Source organism: Myripristis murdjan, chromosome 22 (genome assembly GCF_902150065.1).
Source record: "Myripristis murdjan chromosome 22, fMyrMur1.1, whole genome shotgun sequence".
Taxonomy (NCBI): domain Eukaryota; kingdom Metazoa; phylum Chordata; class Actinopteri; order Holocentriformes; family Holocentridae; genus Myripristis; species Myripristis murdjan.
The window spans coordinates 18,395,118-18,421,013 of record NC_044001.1 but is presented as its reverse complement, the minus strand read 5'-3'; the positions used below and the strand labels follow the sequence as shown (position 1 = coordinate 18,421,013).

Sequence of the window (25,896 nt, the reverse complement as noted above, 5' to 3'; positions counted from 1 at the left end):
TTTAGAAGAAACTCAACCAACTTTTACCCCATGACTGTGAAATTTTCCATTCACCTGCTGCATGATTCCAGCACTTACCAGCACTGTGCAGTGGTGACGCTGCAGATCACAAACCAGATTTAAAAGGGTTATTAAACTGAATTGAGAGTATCCACCGGGCCAGTTTGTTCAAATTCAACTTTCAATTTCCCACAGAGGAGTAAGGCAGAGAGGAAGCTGGAGAGGCAAACATCAAGCTCCTAAACATGACAGAGCTAGCTCTTTCTGACGAGAAGCCATTGATTTTTCCTCCATTTCACCATCAATCTGGTGAAGAAGAGGTGGCTGTGGGTGCTCAGACAGCTGATGATGTGATTTGTAACTGTGGACCACCGGTGAGCAAAGAGAATTGCTCCAACTCTCAACACGTGGCAAAGTGACTACCGCCTTCTTCAGCATCCAGCCACAAGATTAACAGCGGGGGATCTATTGATAATCTCCACAGGCCGAGGGAGTATTTCCTCTGTCACACACAGCCATACTGCAGTCACACTTCCATTTATATTCAATAGAGCCACTGTCAAATCTTGTAGGGCTCAGGCATTGTGTAATTCTGTTGTGAAGCATTCACTATCTATAAAAGGCAACAAAGCATGTGTAAATATGTGATTTAAAATTTTAAAAAAATCACAATGTATTACCATGCAAATGCATAGAATTTTTTAAATTCAATTTGGCCAATTAATTAATTTTCATCATTGATTACAAGCCATTTCCCCCATCATCATGACCACTGGAACAAATTTATTGAACACAAATTCAGCATTTGGAATAAATACATTTTGAAATGCATACTGTAAGCTTTACTATAAATACTAATAACACACAGTAATGATTATACAGGCAAGACGTTGTATGATCTAATTTGAATAATGTTTAAAAGGAGCAAAGGTCCTAAATATACCTGAATCTGCTTCCTATCCAAAAACAGTCTAAATGCAATTAAACCTGCCCCTACAGAGTTTGTACGACAGCCTAAGAAAACAGAGTACCTGCAGTTATTTTGACCAAGCCTTGGGTGGTGATCACGGAAAACAGAGCTACTGCATAAACACTGCACTGCAGGTTTGATTGAATTTTACCATTGTAATGTCTATCTAACATCTAGTGACACCGTGCAGGCTTTCTAAGGAAGGAGTAATCCTCTTTAGATCATTTGCAAAGCAATTAGGCATGCTTCCGCTGCTATTAAATATAAAGATAACACCCGAGGAGATAAGATGCTATTTGTGCTACATATCAAATGGGATAGCTGCCTAAGAGCCCTGATATGGGGGAGATAGATTTAAATCCTTGCAAATGAATTATAAAAAATATGATAGTAAAAATTAGAGAGACATATCTACTGCACTATCTATCAAGAAAATGAATTTATGGTCTGCAATCTTAAATCCTCAATGGATGGACCTATTAATTAAGCATCACTTCATAAATACAGCACACATATATTTTCTTAACACAGTGCAATAATTTTAAACGCAGGGTTTCATGGACAATATCAACATTCTGACATTCCATTGAACAAGGCAAATATATAAAGACATTTAGCTGCCAATAAAATGAGATACTGTACAATGTGTTGGTTGCTAGTGCAGCACCACCATGCTGACAGTCTCAGGGAACCCACAGTCCACACAACGCTTGGTTGCATTGCACAAAAGTGCCCAGTTTGAGCTGGATCACTCTTAACGTTTGATGTGACTTGAACTATTATGACTCACAACATGCATTTGTCAGCAGGAACCACAGAGTCTCCTTTGCATGTGTTTCCGCCATCACGCAAGAAATGCCGCTGACAAGAAAGGAACCCAACAAGCAAATTCCCTGCTGACCTGTGACCCGCTGCACAGAGGGGCTGCCCTGCATGCATAGGGGTGGAGGTTCAAACAGAGTTTATGACTACATTATCTCCTCCTTTCCTCATCTGCTCTCCACCCATCAGTGGACACTGGAAGCCACCGCGCCGGGGGAGACAGACCAGGCATCACTCATTCACTCGCCTCCTAGGTGCCTTTGTCAGGTGATTGCTGGCGGAAAAAGGAAAACAGATCAATACATCTCCCATGGGCCTGACAGGTAATCTTTACCTGGGATGAAATATGAGTGGTACCAGCCTGCTGGATTCCTTAACTGTAACAGGGCAGTTGACTGGCTGCAAGGAAATCATTCCCCCACTTCCTAGCCATTGGAAATTCATTTTGGGACATACGGTCTGGCTGAGACGTCATTACGGTGACCGCTAATTACCATGGGAGCAGGTGAGGTGATTCCCCTGGCTGCTAATGGAGCTTAATCTGTACTGATGCAGCTTCCTCCCTGTCAATGCCCTGGCACCAAAACACCGACTGACGGATAAGGCAACAGCAAGAAGCTCTCCTTTTAAACACTACACAGTCAATACTTGTCAAATATGCTCAGGGGCATCTGTCTGGCAGCAGCCCTCAATGAATTTATCAAAAGCCTCTTTTTTCTAATTATGAGCCTCAGACTGTGCTGTTCCTATCCATCAGGTCTACAGCCGCAGATCGCTGCTACCGCTACAGGAAGAGTCCCAGTGCTGCAAGACTGCCCGTAGCTGCTCTGGTCAAACTGCAGCAGCAGCATCCAGAGGGTGGAGTGGGGTGGCCTCTGCCTCAACACTCTGACTGATTCCTGTGGCGCGGTGTCTTGTGCGAGGCATCCATTTAGACGAGTGTGCACACACAGCATTTATAAATGTCATCCCGTGCCAACATGATCACATAAAGCCTTCTCGGTGGGCTGATTGCGGAAGTATAACTCATGTTAATCGACAAATCTCATTCTGCTCGACGTGAATCCACTATTTAAATATGGCTTTAAAGAAATGCAAAATGCAGCTGATAACTGAGATTCAACTCACTACCAAAGCTGTCACCAACACCGGTGCAGGAAAACATGAATGTACATCACTTGAGTCCTGTACATAAAATATATCATGCTGGAGATAATCCTTGCATCATTTGCTTGGAGAGAACTCTATGGCTGCAAAAAGATCATCGTGAGCGAGGATGCCTCTTTGATCTCACAATACACTTCCATTGCTCTTTTAATGCATCTGATGCTGAAGAAGCCAGGGCGATGTATACCCTAAGGGTAGGTGACAATTTTCTGCACGCTTCCTCCTCCCCTGTCACCACCTGCTCCTCCAACTCCTCTCCGCTTGCTCTCATCCACTCCCTGCACTCTTCCAAAAACAACTAATCCACTACTGCTGAAAAACAGGCTGTTCAAACAGATTTGCAGCTGGCCTTGAACTTAAATACGTTTGGGTCAATTTGAATATGGAAGGTAAGCTGAAGAGAACAGAGGCAGGCCTCAGAGGACCGCAACTACACTCCCTCTATGTTGTGCTAATGAGCACCTTTGTAGCGAGTGTAGCTTTTCAAATCCATGCTAATAGGAGGGCTGTACTTTGTGTGGCTCTCTATCGGTGGTCGCCTCTGTGAACCCTGCAGCAGCATGTGGTAGCTAAACATTCTGATGCTCTCCTGTCTTTGAGCTCGCTACGTGCCGCTACACAGCCTCGCCGGTCCCACTCGGGCAGGCGTAAAGTAGAGTAGACCCCCCAGCAACTTCTGACCATCTTTGCAGAGTCCCCGCTGACAAACGCTGGGCTACAAGAGAAAACATAATTGTTGGGCCTGTGTGGGAGCAGGTGGCCTGGAGACTGTGCAGAGACAGGAGGAGCCGCCTGGGCGCAGAGTCTCGAGTCGCAAATGAGGACCTCTTGAAGCTGTCCTCTTCCTCGAGGACATGGCTGGCTAAGGAGTGCTTAACAAGGCTTGATTGCATTAACAATTCTCAGCCTCAAAATACTAACTGGAAAGACTTGATGTAGCAAGTAAAATGCTGATTTGAAGACTAACGATGTGTTCCGTATTTTTTTTTTCTTGCAAAGTTTATGCACCAAGAGTTTTAGCGTTCTGTTTCTCTAGTGCAACAGTTTTCCTTTTGTCACAAGGCCTTCTTCCAAGTTAGAGTATGCCGGGTCCCGCCCCTTTCAGTTCTCTTCCTGGTCCCCCAGGGGATTAAATAAAATCTCAGGCTGCATGAGGTCTGGCTGCTCAGAAGTAGAGGGCTGTGGACCGGCTGCACTTGTTGCCCCCGACGCCCCCACAGCCTCCAGGTTTAATGTGTTACTGGCTCCCCGTGCCTCTTCTCCCAGGTCATCCCTCTGAAAGGAGTGGGAAGCTGTGGAGAAACAGAAAGAACACATCATAATCTGGAAAAACTGTACAGTACCATTAACAAATAAAAAAAAAAAAATTAAAAAACATTCCCCTGACTCACATTTTCCTTGTTTCAATGGACAACCTCTTCAGTAAAAAATAAATTTTTCACACAACCCATCATCAATCGCTCCTCGTTTTAGGTATATTGAAATAAACCTTTGCAGCAATCCTATCCAAACAGGCTAAGTATTAATGAGGTTTTGGTCAAGTGAGCCCAATCCAATTTGGCCCCATATGACTTGTGGACATGGTTATTAAAAGGCAAATCTGTGCTGCTCCTATGGCTTAACCTCCCCCCCTCCAGTTATGCTATGAGATCAGCTGTGCGCTGTGTGTTTTTGCCTCCATTCATCACGTTCACATCCAAACCAACTGCCTTCCTTTTTTAAAGATCCTCATTCTTTGATTGCACTCGCCTTTAAATCTGTCTGTCTCTGCGAGTGAGGGAAATATCGGAAACCGAACTTGGGCCAATTTTCGCAGAAGACAGAGGAACTCTAAAACAATTGTGCCCGCTAACATGCTTTCTGCTTTCCTGCGTCGCGTTGATAAATAAATCTCTCCCGGTCTCCCAAAAAGTTAGTGGCGGTCACACAAGACATTTACGAGGCAGTCCCCAGAGCAGAGGACAAGGGAACTAGAAGTGACATTGTGGCTCTGGGCTGTCTCAAAGGATTAGGCATTACAGCATTCACTGGCATGTGCTTTTGCTCGTTCCCATTATATCTGCTTGTGCCTCTTTCCAGATGACTTCTTCCCCAAACTGATCCGGCGGGCAAGATAATTGATTAATATTTCTTGAGGGAATGATGACTAACCATTGCTGAGGTTCAACCCAAACACTTGGAGGTCTTGGGTTAAACATAGTCAAAGCCTTGGATCAAAATTCAAAGGTTTTCATATTTGACAGATACACAGGAATGACCGGCAGCATTTGGTTGGTCAGAGTGTGTTTACATGCGCACGGCATTCCAGAAACAAGCTGACACGCCGGGTCAAGGTCATACTCAGGACAAGCTGCTCATGCATCTCCACACCCTGAGCAAGAATATCCATTTGTAAATAAATAAACTCGACCTTTCAAGTATTATGACAAACCGAGGCTGCTCTGGTTGCAGAAAACCCACACTGATGTTGGGATCAGACTGCACAATATTTCTGTCTATCCAGATGGTCATCAGGCATTTATGGTGACATAAATTATTGCCATGTTTTGGCCGAGAGGGAAGCCAGACTACACATCGCACTCCGACCAATCAACACTTGCCATTTTTAATGATCATGATCTTAGAGGTGGGGTTGAAAGAAATAACAGTATGACAGTCAAATACACACACAGGAGCTGTCACACTTGTCAACAAAAAACAAGCAAAAAAAGAAAATCTTGACATGCTAGACTTTCTGTTGATGTTGTGGCCCTTCCCGGATGACAAATCTCAATATTGTGAAGTTTCCAACTTGTTTTTACTGTCTTTTTTACTGAAAAATTCTTCTGTATTCTTCTGTTTGTTTTATTCTTAAGTTGGCATTTAAACTGGTTTCAGCATCTTTGTCTAAAAATGATAAAGGCAACATGCAGAAACGCGTTAATGTGAACACATTTCTTCTTCCTGTTCTATCCGCAGGTTTTATTTTTATTTTTATTGTTTGTTGTTTTTTTTAACTGAGTGGATCATCGGTTGCAATCTGATCCTGACATAAATCGAACAATGTGACCAAAGGTATAAATATTCCAGTTAACAGTGTATCTACTGTAACCCGACATGCTGAAGTTTCTCCTGACGGGCCTGAGAGCTTATGGAGGTAATGGCCAGCAGCATATGGCGTTCACATGCACCAACTCGTAAAGAGCAAAGCTGAATATCCCAGAATATTTATGTGCTTGTAAACACATTCATTCAAACACAAGAATTTGGAAAGGAGGGAATAATCACCTGCCCGGTTTTATTTGAACGCGGGACCGCTTGATTCGGCGAGAACACCAACACCCGTGTTTTACATCAAGGTCGATGGAGACATTATAATGCAAAGGTTTTCTGTCAATGGGAGAATTACAGTGAAAGTGTTTATTGGGGGTGATAATGGGTGGCTGAATGGAACCATCTCACCGTCTTAATAAGCTCTCATGTGATGCTCTCTAAAAACAATCATTACAGGCCTTCCTGGAGCACTCCCCTTCCCCCTGTTTATTAATCAGCTAATTACACATTGACAGTAATGGGCCTGCTGATTCCCACACTTAAATGAACAAGGCTGAATAGCTCTTTAATGATTAGCCTTTGTGTTTCTCGCTCTCTCGCGTACTACACACCATCCACCCACACACACACACACACACACACACACCATTCATGTCACAACTGGAAAAAGTAGGACATTCAAATGAAAAACTCCTATTGAGAAGGTTTGAACAGCAGGCAGTCAAGAGTACAGCACCTGACTCGCTGAGCTGGTAATAGCACTGGAGAGCTTGCTAAGTAAAATTGACTCAAAAAAGAGGGAGTGCAGAAAGAAACCAATTAGCATGGTTACAAGGCAACAAGGCGGCAGCTTTGTGGCTCTCCTCAGACCAACTTGTGTGTGTTTAAGTGTTACACTCCGCCCGCAGCAACAACAAAAACCACCATGAAAGTTTTGGCGGAGCAGCGGAGGCCGGGGCAGGTGGAGACGGAGGAGGTGGGTTTTTTGAAGGATGCGAGCAGGGTGCGGGAGTGGAGCCGGAGAGGGCGAAATAGTGCGGTGGGCTGCATTTCTGTCAGCAGAAGTGATGGCTGAGTGGTAGCGTTATTTGTCTTGTGCTGCCATACGGCCCTCGCGCCAGCCTGGGCATTAATGAGAGGGGGCCGGACCGCCGGGCAGGAACACGCCGGGCCTCCGACGCAGGTGATCTGTCACACAGCCCGTCTCGCTCAGGCAAGGAGACACATGGAGACAGAGAGGAAGGGAGAGGCAGCGGGGCAGGCCGAGGGCTGGCCTCCACATGGGCACCCAGTTGTGCCGCTTTGCAACATATAGAGATAACATTCAATAACTAGTTTGACTACATTAATCAAAATCTAAATTGATCTGAAGGTTAACTGCCCTGACTATTTCACTCCACACCAAACTCTTGGGCTCCTCTTGAAATGTGATGCACTCAGTGGGTACGAGTTTGAGTTTATTGCCATCATCCCTTTATAGAGATAAAAATGAAGGGCATTATAGGAGACAGCAGGGGAGGAGTAAAATTGCAATAATTAATTAGTCTGTGTGTGAGATGAGCCAAGGCTATTAAAATCCATCAGGATCTTTACACTTACAAATTCATCTCTGCCTTACAAATAATTCTCTCCCAAAATTGTAGAGTGTGTAGAAACTATTCATTTTCAATCCCAAACCCTGGACTACATTATGACTTCACTAATCCACTAGTCATCCCTTCACTGCAGATTGGAAGCATCAGTTTCCTTTGAAATTGTACAACATATGGACTAATGAAGCCAACTTGAGGGACAAAGCTCACGAGTAACTTCAATCCTTATTTTAATAATAGTTGATGACATAAAAAAAACTGCTTTGTCTTATATCTAGTAAGGAGTTGTTGTCTCTTTCTCTAGTTGGATTGATGGTGGTGAGAAAAGCAGAAAATGGCCAATTTTAGGCTGAGAAATGGAATGGTCATCTAATCCAAACAGATACCTCGCTTGATAAGTTGTTGATTTTTTTCACGGGCAGCTTCAGCACTGCCGTGGAAGTGCTAAAAGGGTAAAGAAAGAAGACAAAGCAACAGCTGGGTACCGCCTCAGCAATTCCCCACGGAGCCCTGGGAGACACCTCCAGCCACACACCATTTTCACTCCTGATTACAGAGTTTCAAATCAGCCACTAACACATAACAACAATTCACTTCCTCTGGCCAACTCAAACAAAGAGGAGGCTTTCTTGTTCATTAAGACGAACACATGGAGCCGCGCTATTCGTACCACTGCATACATTTTCCATGCAAAACTCCACACAGTGATCCACTTAATCTTAGGGGAAAGGTTACTTTTGTTACTGTGCCATACTGAAGAGAATGGCAACAACTAAAATCTGCACACATAAAGTGTAAAAGCTTGTCATGGCGAATGTGCATCTGCTGGCAGTGGTGAGATTACTGAGGAGAGGCATGGTGCAGCAGGCTGACAAAGTAAAGATTTATACAGAGCAGTTGCAGCTGCAGAAACTGACATTGGACGACATGGGGTGCATGATAAATCACAGTGGACAGGGGGCTCTACACTCCAGGAACCAGGAAGACACACTTGGAAGCAGGTTGCACGGGGAACCGGATCACTTACAATTTAATAAACAGACATTTTTTTGCATCATTTCAATATCTGCACTTTCAATAAAAAATGTTTATTCTGATAAATTTCTCTCAGCATTTGTTGTCCTACTTGAACCTTTTTGGTTAGATGATTGTCTTCTTTTTAGAGGATCAATACTGCATTTAATTTGGGAGAAGAAATGAAACAACTGTCATGTTTGTTTGAGGTTTTCACTCTCGTCGTATTTTTATCACCACTTCCTCAGCAGCTGAGTGTGGATCTGTGAAGTGTAGCTCTGCGGTGCGGAAACTGAGGGATGCCCCTTCCTTGGTTCCGCATGTTGAATATGAGGGGTCTTTAAGGGGCAGGGGTGAATCTTTTTTTAGTTTTATGGGAAGTGGTTCAGCGCTGGGGAGGTGAAGGACAGAGTTGCCGGCCGTTCCATCACTCAGTGCAATAAATGGATGCAATCTGTATCCCAGTAAAGCATTGGCTGTTTTTAAATTCCACCTCTTTTATCCAAATGAATGATGGACCCTGGTACAGTGCACTGTGCGGCAATATTAATATACATCAGAGGCCTGCACCCCTCACTAAATCAGGGAACCACCAGCATTTGTTATTTAAATGACAAACAGCAGCTGCAGGAGTGGAGCATGGGTAGGGGACTTAGGAGAAAAGGTGTACAAACCAATTCAGATTTCAATCCGACAAAGACACAAGGCCCCAAGCCATCAGTCTAATGAAAAAAGGCAGCTCCACTGGCCCAAATGGACAAAACAGCTGCTGCTCAGTGCCACCTCCAATAGGATCCACTCCACATCACACTTCTATTCTGCTGGTCTACACATGGGCGCAAAGCTCTCTGTACTGTGCTAACAAGCCTGTAGACGTCCCTCTGCTGTTAACAAGCCTGCTCCAATGAAATACACGATTTAAACTTTGCATATCCTGATGTGGGCAGAATTAAGAAAAAATTAAGCTGAACACATTACGACAAACACTTTCTATTATTTGGGAAAAAGGTATCATTCGAAACATATTATGTAAAACTGTTTATGTACAGTGAGGATTTAATAACAGAACCATTCCAATAGGTGTTTAGGTGAGACTTGAGGAGGCCAGAGGTTCATTGGTGTGTGTGCAGTCTGTTACCTGAGGTGATGGCCACAGCAACAGTCTTCCTTCTCCTCTTGATGTCTCCTGTGCATAACAGTCCCAGAGGGATGTTCGTCTGCCTGGGGGACACACAGGCACAGCAACGTTACTCACTAAGATGGTGACACAGCCGCCTGCTCCAACCCCACCCACAATACACACACACACACACACACACACATAAAAATTTAAACATTTCTCAGATACCACTAAGAGCATGTCCTGCACAGTTCCAATTTATTTTTAGCCTCTGTAAAATGCATATTTCACCACATCTTAGTTTTTCACCATTTTTCCTTGTTTTTACCACGGGAATTATTGGATGAGAGGTGCTGGGGTCATGCGACTGAGCAAAAGCAGAGTTCACATAAACAAATTACACCTGCTATATGCCTCTTCTGTCATATGTCAGGAGCCCTGAAATAGGAACCCCCACTCCCATACACACACACACACACACACACACACACACACACAATCTCACAGCGTGAGATGTAAAGTTAAGGTCAAGGTCCCTTCCATCACCAGGGGTAGGAGGGGGTAGGATGATAGGTTCACTTGGTGTGTGTTTGTGTGTGCCTGTGTGTGTGTGTGTGTGTGTGTGTGTGTGTGTGTGTGTGTGTGTGTGTGTGTGTGTGTGTGTGTGTGTGTGTGTGTGTGTGTGTGTTTGTGTGTGTGTGACTTGGGGTCTAGGTGTGAGTGCAAAAACCAGTGATAAACAAAAAGACTCCTGCTTAACTACCACATATGCTGTTTCTCACACTCAGCTACACTGCATCCAAGAGGCAATTTAAAGAACAATATGGCAAGCTGCTTGAAAATGCCAATAAAAGCAATTCATGTAAAAACAGAACGTCTTGACACTCTGCAAAACAACAGAAGACCATAACAGCGGCGCTCCTCGTTAACCACTGCAGCTCATCTAGGACTGCAGGCTACATAAAGCTCACAACCCTAACAGGCACGTGCGGCGACAGGGCCCTGTCAGGGCAGCCTCTTAACAGGCTGCGTGTTCCATGACCTCAGCACCCATAAATCACATGACGGGGGTGAAGGCATGGGGTGTCGGGAGCCACGCGGGGCACGCTTTGAGCGAAGTCTCTACGTTGTATAATCAATAGATATAAAAATAAATGGCTTGACCGTTATTCTCTCCCTGCTACCCCTCTCTAATAAAATCCCAGTAATGCATATTTCATTTACTTTTATACTTATTGATTACCTGTACTCCAGTTAGTAAATCACGCGCCTATCGATCCCTCAATCGTACCTCTGTCGGACAGCACATAACCAGCCATTTGCGCCCCTGATAAAGAGCTCAGACATTGAACTCCCCACAGTAAATCTTTGCAAACTAACTTTTTAATTCCAAAATCGATCCGCGTTTAAACGTCGCATTATTTCACGAGGCACGCCTGCGGTATTAAAAGTAATACCCTGATGCATTTGGTCTTAATGTGTGGAGGTCCATCCCTCCATCTCTTCCCTCATTACACCGGGGCCGAGGAGCTCTGGGGTCCCGGCAGCCTGCAGGGAGTCGAGGGCCCTCCCCTGCTGCCGAGAGCTGAGGGGCCGAGCCGCTGCGGGGCCACCAGGGGCCCGCCGAGACACTCAGCACAATGCTAATCAAACATGAGAATACCATCAGCTGGCTCATTAACCAAGGCAAAACACCACCATTCATCTCAGAGCAGAATCCAAAGTCTTTTTTAAATGCATGTTATTTGGCTCTGAATACGTCCAACACGACTAATAAAATACTGTTCATATTATTTAACATCTGTCACTATATCATTCAATTCAGAACGACAAATGCTGGACAGCTGTTTGTCCCTAAAAATCCTGACAAATGTAAGACAACAAAACACCTTTTCCACACTCTGACAAAGCTGCAAAGAGCACTGAAGAAACAAGTTATATGTAATGAAGACGGTCAGCAACGACTAAATTCTGTCAAAGACGCAAGGACACCGTGGAAAACATCTGCAAGATAGATTTTTCAGGTCATATGAGGCACCTCTAAATGCAGCCGAGTCCCTTAGGGTACAGAGTAAAACAGTGCTGACACTGGGTCAATTGTAATTTTGGTGCCCACATCCAAAAGCAGATATATCAATTAAAAATAATAAATCAAAAGAGGAGTGAGAGGCTGCAGTTACAAAATGGCCATCTATTTTCATTAGGGTACATGGTGCTTCAGGTGTGAGCAGGATCTCAAGATTAATAGAGGTATTCAAATGAATCAGAAAGGATTAGGGTCTCCTGGGAACATAATCAATAGCTCCAAATCAATAATCAATAGGCCACTCACACCAATATACTAACTGCTGACACCGAGATCTCACAATTAAAATGAAAACTGGGAAGGGAGTGGCGTAAGACTATGATTTATCTCACAGTGCAAATGTCATTTAGAAATAAATAAGTCAGTAGATAAAAGCTGCTGGTGCCCGGCTCAGGTGGGAGGCAGTTATGCATTTTAACATGGCCGCCGGCCCCAAGCATTAGAGCCAAATCCCACAAAGCATCGTGCCTATTCACGCGCCGATACGAGGATAAATAGCACGCAGCCTCACACGGCCTTTATCACTTAAAATCAAATCTCTGATTGTTGCCGTCAACTCCCGCCAAACAGGAGATGACAGCTTTTATTAATACAGTATCATTCCAACCTGGCCGCGATACAAGATTAATGCTTACACTTTGCCCATGGAGAAAACACTTTTCTCTCAAGGGTGTCTGAAAACAAAGAAAAGTCAGATGTATGGGAGCTCGGCGCTAAAAAATCGATCACGCAGGTAAGTTGCTCAGAAGAAATGAAAATATAGTGAAGTCGAGACTGGCCATTTTAAAGTTTGCTGGGAGCGAGCTGCCGCATGAACAATTACAGTATCACTCTGTTTTATCTAGGAGCTGTCACTATCATAGTCAGACACTACAATTGTTATTGTTATTGGGCTGTACGGGTAGAGGCGCTATGCATAAGGATCATTATAGCCGTGTGTATGTGTGTGTGTTTGTGTGCGCGTGTGTGTGTGTTGCATGGTTGATTGAGGGAGGCGAAGGAAGTAAATGGGTGCCATGTGTGCAGAGCTGGGTCGTAAGGACGCAGAAGCCATCTCACTGGAGAGTGGATTTGAGCAGCTTGGGGAGATGGATTCAGCTCGTGCCGTCCAACGGGACACATCAGAAGCCATTCTCGTCAATCCCCCCTCTCTCCCTCGTTCATTTGGGAGTATGATTTATACTTTTTGAAGTGAAGGGTCTTGAATCCTGCTATAAAGGAATTAAGAGGCCTCCCCTGAGTCCGCCATTCAAATGAGAGCATGGCAGGGATATGAGGGCTTTTTAATAGAGAGAAATTAGTATTCACAATGCCTCGAACTGGAATCTGAAGGAACCTTTCAGGTGGAGAAGAAAAGGCCAGTTTAGAAAAGAAAGCCCTAAGAAGTTGGGGGCTTTTCATAGCAGTCGTGTTTTTGCCCCTCATCAAGGAGTGGTGGAGCGCTCTGTGAAATAACCCAAGAGAGAGAGAGAGAGCACGCGAGAGAGAGAAAGAGAGTGCTTGAAACAAAATTAAGAATGCACCATAAATAGGCATAGTGGAAACAATACAATGAGGAGTCCCACAGTCTTGAGGCCAAGGGGCTGCTCAGCTTCTCACTGGTCCCCCATGCAGATCCAACAGATCCAGGGATGACTTGGAGCGATGCGAGGCTTTGACAAACATCTTTTTTTATATATATATATATATATATATATATATATATAAACTTTTTAAAATGTTTGTCTTTTATTTTTTTCTGCAGTTCCAGAAATGCTGGGATTTAAATCTGCATTACAACAACGACAATTTCTCTATTTGGGAAAGCTGACCTTGAAAACTACTGAATCCAAGTGTTATCAAATTGCAACTAAGTATTACACCCAACTGCAGCTATCTATTGCCAGTCGAGTTCAAAGATCAAGCTGGCTTTCCCATTTGTTTGAATGTGGGTACATATGTGTATTGAGTGCATCATACTATTATTATTTACTACAAAGCAATATAAAGTACATCAAACACATGATAAAGTTTAAATTCCTCTCCAGTGGCTTCCACCATGGATATTTTATTTTTCAACAAAATAAGTGTAACACCTGATTGCTGTCAATTAAAAGACACAGTTGGGGGTGTGTGAGGGTGTGTGTCCTCTCCTCTGGTTCCCTTCCCTTTCAGATTAATATAATTTGATGGTTGCACTATTTTCCAGAAAAGCTTACAAGCAGGGAAGAGGGTGATGTGGCCACCGGGGTTCTGCTACATCGGATGTTTGTCACATTCACATCAACCAGGTACTGTACCTGCATTTACACTCTCAGGCTCACACACACACACACACACACACACACACACTCACACAGAGTCACTGAGGCATGACACTGACATAGATTACGCTAGTTAAAAGTGACCTGTGCTCTGTAACTGATTCACTTAATTGAGTTGACCATGGATTTGTGCATCAATATATTGAGCTTCAAAGGAAAAGACTCAATGATGTCTCCAATAGGCCCTTGAGAAGTTGCTGTATTTACACGGCGTCACCTACCTGTTTTTGCAGATTGATGAGGAGCATCTGCGGTGGGAGCTCTCTGACACCATGTCAATAGGATACACAGGTAATGGGCACAAAGGGTTGAACTGCGAATGACGAGCATCAATAATCTTTAGATTTCGTCTGAACAAGTGTCAAACAAGCTGGTATAAAACAGCAGGACTAGAACATACCTGGCTTCGGTCTCGTTTTCCAAAAGAAGTCAGCCAAAACCTAAAAGAGCACAACCAAATTTGAATTAGTGGATGCAAAGTGATGATGTAAACAGACTTAGTGTCACAAGAGTAGGGGCGTAACAATTCAGTCATTGTGAGGATGAATTGAAAATGATAGAACGAATGGCGCAAATGCCGGCCGAATTGATAGGAACTACTTTGAATCAATTTATTCTTGATTTTTTTTTTAGAAAAACACACCCAACGTGCATACAGCAAATACTACAAGGCACAAGTTGCTGCACGGACAGTGTGTAGGATTTGTAAAATGGATACTAAATACTTAGATGTCCAAGATGTATGAAAATGCTGAAAAGAGGAGAAGAGATCACTTTGTAAAGCTGACGAGTGGATATATTAAGACTAGATGACCGCCTGTTTCATTCATATGGGCTGCACTGTGCTTAAGGCAGTTCTGCAAACACCACCGCTAAGTGAAACGCACACTGGAGAAAACTCAACCATTGCATGTTTAACCTGTCAACTCTGCTGCTCTCGTGTGTGGGTTTGTCATTGCTATGTCAGATCTGCAGAACAGTAAATTCTGGTGAAGACCCCAGTGTTTCCCAAGATGCCAAATATGTTCTGCTGAATTCCAGGGAAATGTGTAAAAATGATGTAGGAGACATCTAGATATTTTCTATCTGATGTAATGCTGCAGCCATAAAACAAAGGCATCTTCGTTTTGGATTTTTCCCTCAATACAAGTGTGATGTAGCACTGCCAGTTCCACCGAAGAGCTGCAAGCAACAGATACAAAATATGCTTGTGACACTTTCATGCAATATGGAGAAAAACAAGTATTTTCTTTTGTTCCTAACCTTGAAACTACCTAGGGATAAATTTAAGGTAAAAGTTGAGTTCAAGGGGTTCATTGCAAGGTAAAGGTAAAGTGATAAGGTTACTCAATCGAATAGGTTAACTGAATCGTGGTTTACATAAATGAACTGAATCAAATCCAAAAAATTAAAACTGTTCTAGAGTCAAACTGCCCACTAGTGAATCGTGAATGAAATCAAATCATTGTTGAGACAAAGATTCACACCCCTACACAAGAGTGTAGTACATCATTTTGTTTGTCAAGCAAGACATGAAGCAAGTAACTGTGAAAGTTAGATCTCACTCTCTCTGGTAGGGATCTTGAGAGAAACGCTTCAGTCGCTCCACAAACAGAGGCATACTGTTGTCCTGGAAAACACAAATCAAAGTTACACAACATGAAACTTAAACTCTGAACACTGCATAGCTTTTCAGTGGCTGTAGTTTTACAATATGTAGAGTATGACTGCCAGTTTGCAGTAACCTTGCTGGGAAGCCTCCTTCTACCCCTCCGGATGCAGCGGGCAGTGGTGCCGGGCAGTCGGTTAGCGCAGGCATGGTACCCTGCAACAGTGCAACACACTACATTTGTCCTCCTGTGTAGAATAATGGTCAGAGACAGATCTGTGCTTAAGTGAGAGGCCAGAACAAGAGCAAGAAGTGTCCTCCGTCACCTCTGTGAGAGGGCCGTGTGGGCTGCAGGAAGGTGGGCGAGGGGCGTGGATCCTCCAGGGAGAGCTGGCTGTCTGAGTCCCAGCTGGACAGCAGGCTGGTGACGCCCTTCCCTGCGCCACAGTCGCCCTCAAAGAACCAGTCACTCTGCTCATCGTCACCTGTGCACAGAGACAGATGACAAGCTAGTGCTTCAGTGCCGCTGTCTGCACTGTAAGCAGAAAATAGTTCAGCCCAAAATGAAAATACAGTCATTACCTACTCGCCTTGCAGCCGGGCCCGGCCGGTTACCTCTACCTGTGCGTGACGGCTGCCTTGCTGAACTGCGGCAGATCACACGCGTGTGGCGTCCACACAGACCGCAGTGCTGCTGCGGCACTGCTACTGACAGCCCTATCTTTTTACATTGAGTTTGCCTTTGATAATGGCCAGTGTCATTTTTTTATATCTCCGATAGAGAAGGTCATAGCGACACGGGACCAAGACAGGCGTGTTCGGCATCCCCGAAAACCCACACAGCTGCAGCCTCCACTTTGTCCATGTAATGGCTAAAATACTTTGTAAAAAAAAATACAATGTTTTCATGTCTATGACAAATTCTAAATATATAGATATTAGTGCAATGTGTCAGTTATGTACTGTTGATGGTATGCTGTTAATATGATCAACACATCATTTGCACTGTCAAGAGTTTCCACGGCACATACACACTGCTCTGGCAGACAATGTGGCCTAGGCATTAATGACAGTCATGACCCATTTGAAGTGCATAGGGCCACCAAATCCAACTTAGCTCTCATAAAGCCATCTCTCATTTTCATTGATGATCATAAATAAAATGACCATCAGTTCTCCAAACTGCTTGTGCAGCATGGTCCAAGTGTTTTGTAGCCAAACAATTGCACAATGAGTATAAAATATAGGTGTTACTGGGGTAAATGTTGGATTTTTGGACCTGTAGGGGAGCTGTTTGGCTAAAAAAACATTACTTGATTGAGCTGTTTGGCGAAATTGGGAGCTGTCAAAAGGTAGCCATGTTGATTTCAGTAGTTTGAGAGAAGAATGAGATGGAACTAGAAGAGTTAACATGTTGTGTGTTTAGTGGTGCTGCAAATTTCAATAAGATATTCGCTGACAGTAGATAATGGATGTATTTTTATTATGGGGCGAACTATTCATTTAACAACATACTACCAGATAACCAGGCAGGAGCAGCCCAGTTTTGTCCCCAGACAGTGAGCTCTCCTCAGACCTGTCAGTCAGCAAAGCGCATGCAGGAGCCATGCCTCTCACAGTCAAGGTGTAGTGACAACTGTTAAATCAGAGGCCGCCTGGCCCCACCACAGCTAATGAGATTAGCAAAGGCTTCAGCGCTCATTAACACGACATGACAACGTCTTATTAGAGTCGCCTGGGTGCCCAGCAACCAGCCCATTGTATCGAACCTCCCTCTCTCTCGGCCCAGCATTCCCTCAAAGTGAAGCTGTGCATTGTGTAAATCTGACGAGCATCCGCCATTCTTTCCTCAATCAAGAATGCTCTGTCTGTAAGCTACAGACTCTATAAAGACAAGCATGACAAAGAAAAAAAATAGGTGTTTTAATCTGCTGTATTTTGAACACTGTATGTTATTTAAGTACTGAATAGGAAAAAAAACTCAGTAACTCCCTGCATGTTAAAATTATGAATTGTCTTATACCTTGTCTCCCCTCATCATTGGTGAAAAGGCCGGGGTCACTGCTGCATATACTGCTGGTTTCACTGCAAAGGAAGAGGAGAAACATCATCCATGAATTATCATCACTGACTGGGTTCTTTAACAACAATGACATTTGAGGATGAAGAATTATGTTTTGATCTGTAATTTCAAAACTGATGGGCTCCTGGGTCAGACAACATTGTACAATTTGAAAAGTGAACAACGTGAAACAAGAATTTACATGCCCCATAATGTCAACATTTAACATGTAACATTCAATAATAAAAATAATGAAGAAGACCGAAGCTAGAGGTCGACATAAATGGAAATGACACAAAAAGACAGAGCGTGCTCCGTTCCCCCTCGTCGCGATAGCAAACACAAAGGCATGGGGAAGGACTCTGATCGAAGCCACTGAGTGACATGCACAATCTAATTGAATATCCTCCGCTGTCAGCTCCAATCTAATCTGGCCTGCGTTGTGGAGGATGACAGGAGAGCGAAACACATTCCCCGGCCCGCCCCTCCCTCTGGGTGTGCCCCACACAGACAGAGACCCTCAGACGTGCTTCCACACAACAACTGGCCAACATCTGCTGCGTAGGCTGCTGCTGCTCCTGCCTGGACTGCTGCATTGCTGCTGCTCTCCTCAGCCCCAGGCGACCCCTGTTACACTCCCACCACACCCTCTGTGCCCCCGCTGCTGCCCCAGACGGCCTGGGCTTCTCTGCCTGTATCACACCTCAGCTGCCCCGGACTGGGAACTCCACACAGTCCAAGGTCATGGAGGGGAGATGGAGGTATGGCGAGATATGGCAATGGAAGGAGAGGTGCTCACAAAACTAATTCTACTTCTTGACAAAATAATAAGTTGTTACACTGTTTTGAAAAAAAAAAAATGTTTATGTATTTCTGGTAGGCTTGGGCAATATCCAAAATTTTATATCACAATATTGTCCCATTGCAACATTGTGATATTCAATATTATTGAACACTGCAATGTTCAAAAAATATATTTATTTTATCAAATCATATAAAACGACATTAAAGACTATAACAGTTAATAAAACAATAATTCTGAAACAAAAAACAATATTACAGAAGCACTTTGGTACAAAACCTCCAAAGCTATTATCCTATAGTTACTGGACATTTAAGAATTGCATTCAATCCAATCTAAGTAACTAGGCTCAATATTAAATTGTTGTTTACCGTAGTCATTCTGCTTTGATCTGGCTATGGTCATGTGACTTTAGGTGGCAGTCCAGGGCAGTGGATGGTGGGGGTTTAATATTATAGAAATATAGAAAATATCACACAAGGCTTCAAATATCATGATACTCGATATTATCGGATACTGGCCAAAGACTAACTTCTAGCCACACTCTTTACATTTGTAACTGAATTTCCAATACACCCTGACTACGTCTACATTATGAGTGTCAACAGTGTGTTTAAATCCCCTCACAGAATGCCAGCCGGCTTAAATAGTGCTAAATAAATAGGGGTCATTCAAAGTCCTTTATGAGAATATTGTCCATTGGGAGTTGCGGAGCCTGACGCTCTTGATTGTCTTGCATTTTGCTTCATGGTGATCAGCTCTGACCTTGGTTACAGGAGAGAGAAGCTGGCAGGGTCAGATATGCGCTGATATGGTGTTTTGCCATATTGCAGAGGCGTGCCGGTGACGGCAGGATCAGAAAAAGCGGCAGTCGGGCCTGCACGTCTTTCCAGCCAGATGGTCCTGCATCATCTCCTCTCACATACACAAGAAGCAGATGTGAGAGGGACCAGGCCTCTCCAGGGAATCTGGAAGATGTCTGGCCTAACCAAGCAGTACTGGACCATCCCTCCACCTCCACCCCCACCCCCTCAGCCCTCTCCCTCTGTACCCTCTGCTTCCCCAGGCCTCTGCTCAGCTGTACCCCACCACTGGACTCACAGCCTGGCATCTGGAGCACACAGCTCCCCTGGCCAGCATCAGCAGAGGGCACTGCCACAAGCTCTGCAATGAGCACCAATTGCCCTTTTGGTTTTCTGCTACTTTCCATGACCTTTCTGGATCTCAAAGATTCAGGTGCATAGGTGCTGCCAGAGTAATAGAAGGCAGCGGTGCACCCAATGCTATTTCTCCTCAATGAGTCTGACTTTTGACACATGATACCACACAGGTAGAACCAGTGCTGACAAACAGTTTCCAGCAGCACCGCATCTTCCTCCATTTACTGTGCTGAAAAAAATGTGTTTGCTTCTTATTGGAGGGATTTTGTGCAAAGTTTGAAAAAGAATCACAGGTATAAACAATTAATTACAGACACCCATTAAGTATTTATCCGTATTAAAGGTGTAATGTGATGTCGCTTGGAGCAGCCCAGGGCCGATGTGAGACTGTTTCCATTAAGTACTGCCTAATTAATGCCATGAATAATTGAGTCACCCATTTTTCTTCAGACCAAAAGAAACACCTCCTCTCTTTTCTTCAAGTGACCTTTGTCAAGAAAAGTTGACAAACATTTTTGGTGAACTTGGCTTTTGCTCCTCGCAGAACTGTAAGTGAAAGGGTATCCTTCCTGTGTTTGTTTAAAACTCATCAATTGATACGCCGAAAGCCTTGCAGAAAATAGCACTTCACCCGCTCAGAAAAATAAGACAACTTATTTAGCATTAGGTACCATAACAACAAATAAATCTTAATTAGCTAATATGCCATATGTCCGTGGTGAAACAAAGACAAGGACAGAAACAAGAACTGCATTCCAGTGTTTTAGGGCTGAACTAATCGATTCCCCACATGGCCCCATTGTCTCTATACAAGCCAGAGAGGTGAAGCAAAACACAGTATCCAGATGAGCACTAATCATTAGGATATAATCCTCAGCTCCTGGGAGAGGCAGACCAGTTTGCACAGAGATTACGGGCTAGCCGCCATTTATTGAGCCTGGGCTCATTCTGCAGAGGAATAAAGAAGAGGCAGAGACGGAGGGGGGCAAAGCGCTGATAACAATGGATCTGTGGGCTCTTCAAACAAGCCGCCCCAACCCAAATCCATGCCCTCTTCCATGGGTGTCTGATTATAAGGTTATCCCACCCTCCCTGAGCTGCAGTAATTGGATTAGTCTCAGAGATTTATGAAAATGAACTTCTGCAAATGGTGCACCGCTTTACCAAAAACTCCTCGTAGAGTTTTCAAATATAAATTACTGCACGATAACGCTGGGGTATGAGAAAAACACACATAGCGGCTTTGTGTTTTTTCTGGTGGCAAGGTTGTCCATGCTGAAATCAACATCACCAGTAATAGCACACAGCTGGAGGTAGAGACTGAGCCTGGGACAGCGTCTACCCACAGGTGAGGCCTGCTTGCTGGGCCAGCCTGGGCGCCAGGTGGCCTCACTGCCAGCAGGCTGGGCCAGGTCTAATCAAGGATGTGGAGCCCAACTGGAGCTGCCAACATCTGCTCCCCTTGCACTTGGGTGGCTAAAGGCAAAGCTCTGCTCAGTATGCACATATGAGGAGTGACCTTGAGGAAAGGGACGTTTTAAGAGTCCAGACGCATCATATGAAAAGGTTAATGGAATGAATAGAGAGCAAAGAAATCCAGGTGGTTAAAGACATTTCAACAATGGCATCTGTGTCCGACATCACATGGACCATAGACTCTGAGTATAAATATTGCTGTTGTACCACTGTCAACCACTCATCGCCGCTGCCATTTTTTCATATCCTTTGGCTCCACCAGGGCTTAACAATTAGATTGTTCAGCCCTCTGTACAGTATGGCAGTCTACCGGGCAGCAATCAAGAGCGCTGGTGTTGTGTAAGTGAGAAATGATTGACAGCGTGCCATGGTGTTCCCATTTATTTCTTCTCCGGAGCTGTTTTCTGTCAGAACGGCTATTGATTTTTCCATAAAGTAAGAAAACAAGTACCGTTAAGGGGCTAGGGAGGTCAGCACAAATTAAACCAGAAGATGTAAAGCCCTCTGTCTGTCCCATTATTGGTTACCACAGACGTCTTCTTCTCACTTTTTTATATGGTCCAACAGATAATGAGATCATCAAGGGAAGTGCACTGTGGGGGAGTGTGGCATGAGGAGAGACACTAGGAATGACAACAGCCAGGCTCGGACAACTACAGTACCTAAAGAACCTGTACGGGGTACAATGTCATTTAATAATGACACAATTTATGAGCACCCCACCACCACAGCTACCTTATTCATCTGTGTATGACACCATTACACACATTACATACATATATTTACATTCTGAAAAATAATTTTCCAAAAGCTACACAACAATTCAAGCCTAACAATGATACTATTTTGCAAGCTAAAATATTTGATTTGCTAAAAAATTTAATAATATTGTTAGGATGAGTGGTGCTTTCATGCCAGTTAACATTTCCTCAGTGAAGGAAGACAGTGTTTTAAACTGTTGGATGTCTCATACTCATATGAGGCCGGTCACTTGAGCCACTTTGTCTGCTCGGGCCCACAGCATATTGTATTATTTGTTGAACAGTGTATTAATATAATGTCACATTCTGCTGTCAGTTACAGCAACATTTACTGCTGCTAAATAAAATGCACACAATAGGCTGCACTCTGGGATGCTGGGACAGGCACAGCTTTAATTACCCAGCCCAAGACAGGAATTCATTTCAAAACGAATCAATACCACACCAAGTCACTTATTTATTTGTGACAATATTTCTCGAAAGGAAATAATGAGCTGGCAGATGCCTGGAGGCATAACTATCAAAGATCCCTCCCTGGTGATCATCTCAGCTATGGGAGATGAGGATAAAGGGACTATATCATTCATTTTTAATGTCAACTCAATACTTTAAAGTGGAGTGGCATGATTGTGATACATTTTTTGGTTTAGATGAGGACACTGAATATTGACAACTGGCTAGATGAAGACAGGCAGTATAGATCATCTTAAATGTCGCCTTGTTTAATTGCTTCTGTCTGATAGTAGTTATGCCCATGACTTTTATGTTATGGGTTTAACTGCCTTGGTAACTTTCCATTTAAAGGGTAAAAGGGGCTTTTAGAATGTGGAGCACATCTCCCACTGTGGCTTTAATTCAGCCTCTTTAAACAGTGACAGGGTTAACATTTGGTTTGTTTCAAATTTGTAAAAGAAATGTGGTCTTTTGATGACAGAAAAGGCTTGCTTTCTGCAGATAACAGACTGAAAAACGTTTTTTTTTCACAGATCTACATGGATAGTGAGTGGCCTGTTACTTATGTGTGTGAATGTGAGCCAGTGTAATACATGAAGGGTTAAGTTTGAATCCAAGACCCTGTTCACACTTGGTTTTTATGAACCATCTCTGGAGATCTGATCACAAGTGGACAGCACTGACTTCAGACGTGAATGGGGATTGATGCGTTCTGGTGAAGCATTGTGATTAAAGCACTCATATCACCTTCAGAGGTGGCCAGGGACACAATGGGCCACACAGCTGCTGCAGTATAAACACAACAATAATCCATCCTGATGTGTCCCTGACAACACTGAAAGACCGCCTAGTCACTTAGTGGAGGGAAGGAGTTTGACAGAGTGGACCTCTAGCGTGAAATTCAAATTTGAACAAATTTTGTTTTTGTTGTCAGATGGCAGAATTTTTGGTAGGTAGTCCCAAAAAACAGAGAGGTTGCGCACAACTGCTTTGTGAACGGAAATAGGGAATAGAATAATTTAGTGACAGCATGGATTAGGTTATAGAAGTGAGGATGAAGCAGGGAAGGGGTGAATTACAGCAGAATCCAAGTGAGAAAACAAAAGGAATAAAGTATTTCTAAAAGGTCTGAGGCTGATCAGAAGTCACTGGAGACCAATTTGAGATGCATGATGACGCCAGGTGTGAACGATGATCTGTCTCGGCTGTCCATTTGTGATCAGATGACCTGAGATGGATGTTAACACCAAGTTTGAACTGGGCATAACACGTTACCCCTCCGACATGTTTTCATCTGAGGCATCTCTCTGCTCCTCGGCCTCCAGTGCGATCTTGTCCTTCCAGCACTCCTTTGCGATCACGCCGGCTCCTTCAACTTGTCGGTCCGCTCCCACCCAACCACCAGGCCTCTTCTTCATTTGTGTCAAGCGCTGTTTCTTAGACGATCTGTGGCTGCATCCTCGCTTGCTATCGACACCTGAAACCTTTAGCTTCTGCTGCAACCTGATGGTCACATCTGACGTCATACGCTTGACTTTCCGCCGCCTCCTGAGCGGCCTTCCTGGAGTATTCTCAGTGAAGGAGTCGGACTCGGGCCAGGAGTGCTGTCTGGTCTTGGCAGAGCCGCTGGTGAAGGGGTGCCACCGGCTGGTAACAATCATGTCATCAGAGTCACTGCAGTTAGCCGCGGAGGCCGTGGTGGTGGAGGGAGCAACAGTGGTGTTCTCCCTGCAGTCCCTAGCGGCCTCATCCAAGCTGGACTCTGAGGCCTCGCTCAGGCAGTGTCGGTGCTCCAGCGGGTAGAGGGAGGAGTCGCAGCGGCGCTTGCGGCCTCTCCGACGGCGGATCTGCCTGCGTTGATGCAGCGGACTCAGGACCATCTCCTCCCACAGCTCGCCCAGCTTGCTCTGCTCTGACGTCTGCTCCAACGCAGACACAAGGTCCTGCACCAGCTCATCCATCATGATGCTGAGGGCAAGGAGAAGCAAAAAGGGAAAGGAAAAAAGGCTTAACTTTATTGCTGTCGTGACTCTTAGTTTAGCTGCTGGTACATGAAATCTGCATTGCAGTAGGTACATAACTCACGTAGCCATTTGGTTTACTCGGAATAGAACAAAAAATTAACTAAACCCATAATGAGCGCTGACACAAATGTGTGGTTTGTAAGAGATAGGCACTGCAGACAAAATATTAGTGGTGACTCAAAACGTTAAGGACAGGGCCTGCTAAACTGCAGGTTACATTTTTTTCTGTAATGCACGACTATTACAGGAAAATTCCACCGATGGATTCTCTTACACTGTTAAATGCCATCCGTTTATGCTGTTCCATACATTTCAGGAACTGCTTTGTTGATGAGGTCCTGTAATCTACTTTTTAGTGGACTCACTCTTTTCCCTGACACAGCTTTGTTTACATTTCCCAGGATGCCATTTCACAGTCTCCAGGGGACCAGCATGAACTCACTGCATTCACCTGTATGTTTCATGAAGTGTTTTTATGTGTACATGGTTTCCTGTCAAGAGAGAGTCCGAGTCGTGCCCCTTACTTTTGCATTCAGGCCACAATTACAAAGGAATAAACTGGCATCTCTTCCACACTATCTCCTTGTTAAAGTATTGAATGTGAAAAATGGTGAGTCTAGTCTCTTTGAGTCTAAGGGCCTGACACTAAACCCTAATATTTACCCGTGATGTTTTATTTCTGCTATTCAAGGCCAGTGTATAGCTGAGCTGGAGGAAGGTGACGTCACGCCATTTACGCCGTACGTTTGTCCAGATTTCAGCGGGAATAAGAAAAACGCACAAGCAAACACCATCATGAATCGCGTATAGCTGCTTTTTAAAAGGTGCACAAATGCTTTAGGGTAGATTTTTTGACATCAAGTCTACTGGCAGCCTAAAAATTGGGAGGATCGTCCACCCTGTCCTCCTCTAGGAGCTGGTGGCGTATAAAAAAAAAAAAATAAGGGTATCCAGCTCGTGTTACCCTTGTTTGATGCTTGCAACAATGCTGATATCGCTGGCGGGGTGTGTGCTGCTTGTTTGATTGTTTACAGACGCGCTCGGCGAGCAAACCCAAACAACACAGTCCTGATTAGGTAAGTAAGAGGCTGAACGGCTGCACGGTAGCACAGCGGCGGAGAGGGTCACCGAGCTGTCCGCATCCTCCGTGCAGACTGTGTTACATAACATCAGCCAACACGTGAGCGCGGCGTTAGGACACACACACACACACACACACACACGTACACATTGATCATGCAGCGGTACAGTTAACTCTCAGCTCCGCGCGCCGTCCCAAACCGCATTCATTGAGGAAACCGTAACGGAAACGAGTCGCGTGCCTGAACACCGGCGCTATCGCAACGTTATGTAACACCGCGAGCCGCCGCTCCGCCGTGTTTTCGCCACTCACCAGTCGCTGCTGCCTACTTGTTTTGTTTTCACAGCTGGGGCACCGAGAC

The 25,896-nt window shown here is 44.4% G+C and overlaps 1 protein-coding gene across 3 annotated transcripts; it reads right to left on the bottom strand.

The window, feature by feature from the left end:
- Window positions 1-755: 755 nt before the first annotated feature.
- Window positions 756-25,896, bottom strand: LOC115354114 (G patch domain-containing protein 2-like). 3 transcript variants are annotated; one of them, XM_030044306.1, is made up of 10 exons: window positions 25,848-25,896; window positions 23,706-24,398; window positions 17,740-17,801; window positions 16,043-16,201; window positions 15,853-15,932; window positions 15,673-15,737; window positions 14,508-14,547; window positions 14,329-14,420; window positions 9,737-9,819; window positions 756-4,251 (listed from the first exon to the last, which is right to left on the bottom strand). In XM_030044306.1, exons 2-10 carry the CDS (start codon window positions 24,392-24,394, stop codon window positions 4,061-4,063), a joined length of 1,461 nt encoding a protein of 486 aa, XP_029900166.1. In that variant the 5' UTR covers window positions 24,395-24,398; window positions 25,848-25,896; the 3' UTR covers window positions 756-4,060. The 3 variants fall into 3 exon arrangements, with proteins under 3 accessions (XP_029900166.1, XP_029900165.1, XP_029900167.1); XM_030044305.1 differs by lacking the exon at window positions 25,848-25,896 and adding an exon at window positions 25,682-25,792; XM_030044307.1 differs by lacking the exon at window positions 25,848-25,896 and adding an exon at window positions 25,118-25,187.